The following is a 10,054-nucleotide window of genomic DNA, read 5'->3' as shown; positions in this document are numbered from 1 at the left end:
AAACATTATTCGGACTCTGCTCCATCAAAAAGAAGCATTTGTTATTGGTATGCCGAATTCAAACGTGGTCGTACAAACACCGATGACATTCCATCTACTGGACGGCCAAATGACGCTGTTATTCCGGAAAACGTTGAAAAAACACTGAAAATCATTATGTCCGACCGTAAAGTGAAAGTGCGGGAGATTGCTGACATTCTACAGATATCAGCAGGCGGTGTACACACCATAATACACGAACATTTGGGTATGAAGAAGGTGTTTTCCAAATGGGTGCCGCGTTTGCTCACACCGGAGCAAAAACAACAACGGGTCGATGATTCAAAGAGCTGTTTGGACATGTTTACGCGCAATAAGTCGGTTTACGAGTTCTAACGAGTCGACTATCTCCAGAAGGGGAAGACCATTAACAGCGACTATTATATAGCGTTATTGGAGCGTTTGAAAGACGAAATCGCAAAGAAATGGCCTCATATGGCGAAGAAAACAGTTTTGTTCCACCAAGACAATGCACCGTGTCACAAGTCGATGAAAACGATGGCAAAATTGAACGAATTGAGCTACGAATTGCTGCCGCACCCACCGTATTCTCCAGATCTGGCCCCCAGCGACTACTGGCCCTTCGCAGACCTCAAAAAGATGCTCCGTGGTAAGAGATTTGGCTCAAATGATGAAGTAATCGCCGAAACTAACACCTATTTTGAAGGCAAAGAAAAATCGTTTTGCAAAGGCGGTATCGAAAGACTGGAAAAGCGTTGGAATGATTGTATCTCCCTAAAAGGGGACTATGTTGATGAATAAAAACGAATTTTGGCAAAAAAATGTGTTTTAATTAGTTAGTCACACACATTATTGAACGAAGTGTTATTATCTAAACAAACAAACTGAAGGCAGACTTTTATGGTTCTATATTTACTTATTTCGTGAGTTTTATCTCATTACTTCAAAATTCAAGAGAATAATTAAAAATTTTGTTTTTGCTTTGAACTTTAGAAAATAAAGAATAAATGTATGCAAAAATTTTAATTTGAAACATATATTTATGGTGTGTGTTTATATCACATATCAAAATTGTTAAGGTGAACGCTGACTTTATTGGCTATGTCTACACTACATATTACAAATAGATTATAAAGCTCCAGTAATTGATTTTGTGCCTTTGAAAATCTTCACTGTATTAAAAATGAATTATGCTCTATACACGCATATACATACATATGTAATGCCCGAGGTGCCTAAACGTGCCTAAACTGCTCCAAATAATATTCACATTGTTATCTCCAGAACTGAGAACTTTGCTCTCTGCCTGCCTGTCTGATTGTTTGAGCTTTTCGCAATAAAACAGTTATGTATAGCTCATATATTCATAAGTCGGACATACAAAAGTATTTGAAATAGTAACTACAATCGAACAAAACGATACAATAGTAAACTTTTAAAAATATATTTTTGCATTTACGTAAATTAATTATTGCATCGGATGCACAAACCAACGGCGTTAAGTTTTCCATTGAGAGGAGCATACAACAATTGTATGCTCCTCAATTGTATTGGTGCAATTGAAATATTAGATAATTTTAAAATAAAATCTTTTCAGTTTTATAAATATCTTAGGTAAGTTTCAGTTTTAGAATACACTGATTTTCATAAAATGTGATAATGATATTGACGCAATGAAGTAAATAGTTGTTTTTACAGTCTCTGTCTTCCGGAGCGGTATACATGTCGAAGTTCATCTGTTTGTATATCTGTCGATACAAATGTACAAACTATTTTTATTATTATGAGGGTCACTATTTATATTTTGTCAGATGTCATCTGCCGTTTGCATACGAAAGTTTGACATTATTAAACATAACCTACCTTAGACTCTTTATCAAAAGAGTGTTATTTGGGTTACGAGTATTTACAGTGATTTGTAAATTAAGTGTTCGCGGAAAAATGGAATTAACCCGAAACAATTTTCGTGCGATGATTTATTACATGGATGACTTTCGACATGGAATGCGTGTATCAAGAAAAAAGTGCATCGGTCAACTTATTTCCACACTTGGCGATGTGAAGTGAACTTCATCCTTTGACACTGTGCAACGCTGGCACAATGATTTCAATCGTGGCCGCAGTTCGCTAATTGATGAAATTCACTTAATTCGTGAAGATCGTCCAAAATTAGTTGTTCCGTTGTTGAGCCAGAAAATATTGATGCAGTGCAAAAACTGTCACTTGTAATGCAAGATCGTCATGTGACATACTGTGAGCTTGAAGTTGAGGTTGAGGTGCAACCCTAGGCATTAGTTCCATCAGCATATAAGAGCATAAAATATTGCACGATCATTTGGCTGTGAGAAAAGTTTGGTCTCGTTGGATTGTTGGATCCCCTATCATTTGACAAAATCTCCAAAAGGATGCTCGTGTCGATTGGTGCACATAAATGCTCCAGAAGTTCAATCGCTTGTACAATAAGATTGTAAAAGATGACGAATCATGGATATATGCGTATGAGCCGGAACGTAAATAGCAGTCGACTGTATGCCTGCATAGATATTTCAAGATGAACCAAATCCAATAAAAGTTGCTTGCGCTCGAAGCACTTCGAAACAAATGGTCGTTCGTTTTTTATGGAAAACCGGTCATGTGGGAATTACAAATATACCATCACAGGAACGTAAAACAGTTGGAACATGAAACGGAATGATATACAACTATTTGTTTATACGAAAAACAAACAAGTGCCGTCAGATCATTATCCACCTCCATCTAGACAATGCGAGTGTTCGCACATCTCGTCTAACAACCGACTTTGATTTTTTGTTGTTCCCGAACGTCAAGAATAAATCGCGTGAACAACGATTTTTGTCGACGGAAGAAGCAGGAGCCGTTGTTGCATTTAAAAATCCTTATTTTTTTAATTTGATATTAGTAACTGAAATAATAAATACTATTGGTATCGGATAACAATAACCCATTTCGACTTGATCTTAAACTTTCAACAGAAAGTTTGTATGGTAACTATAGAAGACATTTTAGACCTTAATGTTTTTTCAGTAAATAAAACACAATTTTACCAGTATCTTATATTTAATAAGTATTTATTATTTATATAATTATTTAATATTTATTTGATTATTTATTTTTCTTTTTAAAATTTGATTTTTACAGTCAGGATAAACATGTCTGTATTCTTGTACTCAGCGTATTAAAAATTCCTCTTGTTCGTCTTCAATAGTGATTTTGCCATGAAAGTCTTTTATTAACTTAACCCCCTGTATTCAGCCCCTGTATTTTAGCGTGTTGAAATAAAGCATTATTAGACCATGAAGTAAGATATTCATTGAGAAAACCGTCATCAATTTTGCATCGATTGAACAAACCTCACTTTTAATTGAAACAAAGTAATCGATGTTTTTTTTCGTAAAGTGAATCACAAAGTTCATCTTTCGAAGGGATATATTGTTTACTGTGGTCTCATGGGTTTTGTTTCGCTAAGTTTTTAACAATTTTTGCATTTCTTTCTTGCTCTACATTAGGGCTATCCAGATCAGATACAATAGCGGACCAATACAAATCACTATACAGATTGGAGATCTGCAGAAGCAAATACATCCGTTCATAGTTATTTTCGACAAAAATACGATTATAATGTTAAATTTAGTTTAATAAATTTATCAATTTAAATTCATTTATTTATTTATACCAAAAGCAAATTTGCGTATTTGTGGTAGATTAAAAACATGCCTCAGTCCGCATGTGGCCCGCGGGCCATGCTTTGGACGACCCTGGCTACATCATCATCAAATAGGGACAAGACAGCCACTTCATCAGTCAAATACCATAAATGCTGACAAAACTTTTGTATAGCTGTTTTTGAGACAATTTTGTCGATTGTTTCGTAAGCCTTAATGGTCTTCAGAAAACACAAATCCTGGTAATGTGCTTTTACACGCTAAAATGCATTGTAGCCAAGGTTTGACGTAGAATGTCACGATGAACAGGAAAACGTCTAACAGAGCCGCTTTACCCTTGTTAGACATTCTAAATTAAGAGCTAATTAATGAAATTTTTAATGAATAATGAATTGCTTTCTTAGTCATGGTATTTTTTTTCTGTATCTCCGCCAAGAAATATTATTGAAAGCTCTATTAATTCTATATAGTCGTGCCTAACAATTTCCTTAGTCAATTCAGTTCAATTCAGTTGTATTTTTTTGGGATCGATATTTTTCCAGTTTTCTTGTAACTTTTCAAATAATTGAATGATAGGATTATTGGTAATTTGGCTACTTTTAGCTTCAAATACGACTTTCAATATCAATTCGTAGATGGTGGCAAGCAAAACTAAACATTTTTATTAGATTAAAAATTTGTTCGAGAAGGACACAAGCACTATTAATACGTCCAGTATTTAAACCAGTAGTATCACAACAAAGAATTTGAACTTTATCTTCGAGATTCCAGTCAGTAACCGCATTTTAAACAGCCTGTGCCTGTTCATTTCCTTTATAGTTGTCAAATTTTGGCGCCGCAATAAGTTGTTCTTTATTACCATACGAAATAACTGTGGAGAGACGTTCTACTTCACATTAGTGCACATCTAAAGCCGACAACAGTTACCATCTCATCTTGTTCCTCTTTTTCGGTCAATATTTTTCTACTTCAGCTAAGTGACCAGGTCGGCCTGACTCTCTATGGTGCTGCAAGAAGATTCTGGCTTCATTTATCGTTATTTATTGAAGCGCATCGGCATGTGCAACCAAATTGTCCTAATTTGTAACAAACGCTTGTTGACACTGCTCGATCAGGTCTTGTGTTTTGTTCGCATTTTTCTGCAATCTTCTCCAAACTCGGTATAATGTAAATAGTTTCTTAACACAGTTAGGTAAAGCTTTAGTTGGTATATGTGCCTTTTCCCAATAATAATGCACTCATACATAGTAAGATTCGCAGTTTTATTGACACTTAAATTAACTTCACGAATGTTGTCGTACAGAACTGCCAATACTTTTCCATTAGAGGCAAGCTTTGAGCCAGTGATTTGATGTTTTACATCCCCAAATAAAAATATGCCTTTTTTAAAACTACATAATCCCATAGACATATTGACTAAAGGAAAATAGTGCGTTTACTACTAAAACAAACAATGAAATAAGCACTTCTATAAGTTCGCTGCAATGCGCCAAAGGATGCAAGTTCTGACATGTATCGGCAAGTCGGCACGGGTTGCTTTATTTCTAAGCAATAAAACTTTATTTTCAATTGTTTTGACACCATCCACACATTAAAAATTAGGACACCTTAATACATACATATGTACATATATTTGCTGTATATATTTGTTGTTATATACAGTCTTTACACAACAAAAACTTTTGTGCATATTTTTTTTTTTTTTTTTTTTAAATTTTATTTTGATTTTTATTGAATCTTCTAAAAATCAACTTAGAACTAACAATAAATTTTCGCTGCTAATTGCTGTATTAAAATATTTGAAAAAAGAAAAGTAGATAATTAATTGTCCTTGGCCAAAGCTTCGTCCAATTTCGTTACCATGTCGGGCGTTGTTCTTGAATAGCCGGGTTTATGTAGTTTTTTTTGAGTCGCTGTGTACCAGCGCTTTGGGTAAGGTTGCTTGCAAGTGGATTTTGATGGTTCCTGAGTTTGATTTTGTACTTTTGTGTGTTGCTGGTAATTACATCTGTGACTGTGTCAATTCGAAGATCTCTATGAATATTTGCGTTTTTTATATACCAGGGGGCACCGACTATTTGCCGGAGGATTTTTGATTGAGTTCTTTGAAGTTTTTCAATGTTTGATGGAGAAGCAGAGCTCCAGAGTTCAATTCCGTAGGTCCATATGGGTTTCATCATTGTGTTGTAAAGTTGCACTTTATAGGTGAGATTAAGTTTAGAATTTTTATTTATCAGCCAGTTTAGTTCTTGTTGTTTGAGTTTAATTTGGGTTACTTTGGTTTCTATATGCTTTTTCCACGTAAGCCTTCGGTCGAGGTGCATTCCTAAGTATTTGGTGTCATTGCATTGTGGTATTACTTTCCATTAATACGAAGGGCAGGGCAGGTATCTCGTCGTAGAGTGAAGGTTATGTGTACACTTTTCGATTCGCTAACTTTTATTCTCCAGAGATCGAGCCATTTTTGCAGTTTGTTGAGGTGGTCTTGAACTGATTTTGTGGCTGTGAATGGGTCGTCACTATGGCTGAGAATGGCAGTGTCATCCGCAAATGTTGATGTTGTTGTACAGTCACTGGTTGGCATGTCTGCTGTGAAAATCAGGTACAGCAAGGGGCCCAGAACACTACCTTGGGGTACACCGGCCATAATGGGGAAGGCATTGGAGACAAAAGAATTTTGTTTATAACAAATCTTCTATTTGAGAGATAGTTTTTGATAACTGAGGATATATTGTATGGTAAATGTTTCTCAAGTTTCCAGAACAATCCTTCGTGCCAAACTTTGTCAAAGGCTTGGGTTATGTCTAGAAAGACGCCTGAACAATACTGCCTCTTCTCAAACGTTTCCTTAATTACTCGTACTATGCGGTGTACTTGTTCTATTGTGTTGTGTTTTTCTCTAAATCCAAATTGGTGGTTAGGTATTATTCTTTTCTTATTTATATATGGCATTAGTTGTTTTATAAAAAGTTTTTCAAATAATTTTGAGAGAATTGGAAGCAGACTTATGGGTCTATATGAGGTGACTTGAGCGAGGTCCTTTCCGGGCTTGGGTATCATCATGATTTTGGATAGCTTCCAGTCGTTTGGAAAATATGCAGTCCTTAAAATAGCGTTATAAATAAAAAGTAGTTGATCTTTGGCGATTTGTGGGATCTCTTTCAGCATTTTCGCTGTAATTAAGTCGTAGCCTGGGGCTTTTTTGGTATTTAAATTTTTGATTTCGCTTTTTAGTGGTTTTTTACTGAAGCAAATTGTCATATTGTCGTTTCGTGTGGAGTAAGGCAGAGAGTCAAGTTTTGTTAAAGTAGAGTTTGGGGTAAATACATATTTAAGGTGATTTGCAAAAGCAGCACCCTTTTCCTCATCGCTTTTAGCCCAGTTTCCATCTGTAAGCCGGAGGGGTGCTCTGTGTATAACGGGCTTTTTCTTGAGTTTAGTGGCTTTCCAAAGGGAGTAGTTTGTTGTTTGCGTTGGAGACAACTGTGAAATAAAATTTTCGTATTCTATGCGATTTTTTTCTTTGAGTAATCTCTGAAGTGCCTTCGTCAGATTCTTGAGTTGTTTTTTAATACGGGGGGATCGTTGTTGTTGCCATTGGCGTCGTACTTGTCGTTTCTCCTGTATAAGGGTTGCAATTTCGTTCGATGTATGGTAGTTTATAGGTTTGTGGGGTATTGGGAGTGGGGTTGATATTCGAGCGGCTTGTTGAAGTAAAGCTGTGAAGTCCTGGACTGCCTTGTCAATTTCAATATTTGATTTTAAGGAAGTGTCTGTGTTAATATGTGAGCTAACATATTTTTTAAATTTTAGCCAATTTGTGTGCTGGTTTGTGAGCTTTTCTTCAGATTTTGGATTGACTATTGTTGTGTTTCTAATCAGAATAAAAGTCGGCGTGTGATCAGAGGAGAGTTCTAAGGATGCCTCGGTAGCAATTTGATCTCTTTTTAAATTCTTTGTTACTGCAAAATCAATGACGTCTGGAGTTTTTTTCCGATCTGAAGGCCAGTATGTTGGTGTGCCAGTGGAGGATATGTTAAGGTCGAGTTTTGATATCACGTTCATCAGGGATTTTCCTTTTGGTGATATAAGTCTTGAGCCCCAGAATGTGTGTTTGGCATTGAAGTCGCCGGCCGCTATGAACTTGGGTCCAAGCTTTGTAAAATATTCTTCGAATTAAAGTTCCGTTATTTTATACCTTGGTGGACAATAGATTGAGGTTATATTCAGACCTTTTATGTATTCTTCTAGACATATGCTTGTCGCCTGCATATATTCTGCTTCAAGGGTTTGAGTTGGGAAGTGTTTAATGTGGTTTTTTATGAGGATAGCAGATCCGCCTCTTGCTCGTCCACTGGGGTGTTTCGAATCGTAGAGTATGTAACCAGGTATCTTAAAGTAGCTTTTCTCGTTAAAATGGGTTTCTGAGATCAGCATGACGTCAATTTGATGTGATTGTAAAAACAATACACGTTCGTTTTTATGTTGGCTTAAGCCGTTAGCATTCCAGAAGCAAATTTTGATTGCATTCATGGTTTGGATAGGATTGAAAGTAAGATATTTTGATTTTGAATCATTCCCTGCATCATATTTTGCATGGTGTTCATAAATTGTGTCATGTTTTCCATAAACAGTTGGATCATGTTTTCAATATTTGAAGATGGTTTAGTAGAGTTTTCATTTTGGACGTTGCTTGGGCCAGTGAATCCTCTAACAGCGTTTGCATATGATATTTGTGTACACGTATTGTTGGAGTCAGATGGAGCATTTGGCTGAGATCGCATTTGAGTAGGGTGTGGTGGGATTACTGACTGAGAGCGGGGACGCAATGCTGGAAACATTCTTTGTTTTTCGGTAGTGTATACTACACATCCTTTATAATTAGCGGTGTGGTTGCCTCCACAATTTCCGCATTTTTTTGTTGTTGGGTCCTTCTTATTTGATGTGCAATCCTTAGTGCGGTGAAAGTCGCCACATGCAACACAAACACTACGGAGTGTGCAATAGGACTTCGAATGTCCATATTCCTGACAATTAGTACACTGCACCGGGTTTTTACGCTTGTGCGGTTCTTCTACTGATATTTTTCTGTGTAGTAGGAATTGTAGGGAATAAATTGGATGAGCCTCGTTCGATTTGAGTTTCTTTCCTTCAGGTTCAAGCTCTATTTTATAAAGTGGTGTCGAAACTTTATCGCGGTTTTTAATGTTGTATATAGATTTTGATTTAAATCCTTTTTCTTCAAGTGCTTCTTTAATTTCTGCTGTATTCAAATCTGGTTCTATTCCTCTTATAACTACTGTTAATCCTTTGGCACTTTTTAATTGATAGGTGTAAAAATTTTTTCCATTTTTTTCGAAGTTGTTTACAACTGCTCTGTAATGTTTTTCTTCGTTGATCGAGATTTTTGTTTCATCGACATTTCCTTTACGAAGAGGCACAACATGGAATGAATCTTTGCCAATACTTTGTGTTAGGGAGTATATAAGAGCGTTTGAATTTTTTTCACGCAGAAATATGGGTGGCGGTTTCTGGGTAGGGGCGGGTCTGGTATTTTTATCGTCTTCGGCTAGAACGGCAAAACGATTCGCTGTCGAAATATTTTCTATTTTTCGAGTTTTTGTCGAGATTGCATTGTTAGCATTTTCTTGTTTCGGGCTACGTTTTCTTTTTATGATTTGAATATATTTATCCATGCCACGGACTTTGGGTGAATCAGGATTTTTTGCTATGTTACTATTCTTTTGCAATATATTTGGCAATATGTTAACATGTTGCGCTGATGCTGTGTTATTTTTCGAAGATGTTGCTGGACTTTGCGGTTGGTAGCTTGATTGTTTGCAAGAATTTTCACTTACCGAGTATGAGCGTTGCCTTTGGGTTTGGTTGTTTAGCATTGTTGTTTGGTTCGTAGTTGGCTTCTCAGAACTACCATCTGCTGTTGAGTAGCATATGGGTGAGTGGTTTGTGCCTCCGCTATGCGAAGGCGGTGATCTATTAATTGGCATATCGTGGTAGGTATCGTGGAAGTTAGCTGAGCAGCCAACTGTCTCTGAGTAATTTGTTGTGAAAAAGAAGCTTTTACTTTTTAATTATTTAATTATAAACCTTTAGAGTTCTGTTTTAAATGGCACGAGAAAAATAGTATGTATTTAAAAAGAAAAAATATAAATATATATTATTAATATAAGTATAATATAAATTTATAATATAATAAAATATAAATTTCAATTTTTCTTAAGAATTTATCAAACAATAAATTTTTTTTTTTTGTTTTGAGGCGTCCTTTCGCGTATTTATTTATTTTATTTATTTAGCATAAGTTTGTTATTTAATTACACAATTACACAATTTTTCAAATTTGCGATTTG

The 10,054-nt window shown here is 35.7% G+C and overlaps 1 protein-coding gene across 1 annotated transcript in view; it reads right to left on the bottom strand.

Annotated features, from left to right (window-relative positions):
* Positions 1-9,691, bottom strand: part of LOC119675940 (protocadherin Fat 3-like) — a 35,515-nt gene extending 25,824 nt beyond the window's left edge. The window contains exon 1 of the mRNA XM_038087159.1: positions 9,385-9,691. Coding sequence (XP_037943087.1) covers positions 9,385-9,691 — 307 coding nt within the window. The remainder of the gene's footprint in view (positions 1-9,384) is intronic.
* Positions 9,692-10,054: the final 363 nt, after the last annotated feature.

Source organism: Teleopsis dalmanni, chromosome 2, assembly GCF_002237135.1.
Source record: "Teleopsis dalmanni isolate 2A chromosome 2, ASM223713v2, whole genome shotgun sequence".
In the NCBI taxonomy this organism is placed as follows: Eukaryota; Metazoa; Arthropoda; class Insecta; order Diptera; family Diopsidae; genus Teleopsis; species Teleopsis dalmanni.
The sequence above is the reverse complement of the archived record's forward strand: the minus strand, read 5'-3'. Positions and strand labels throughout refer to the sequence as shown.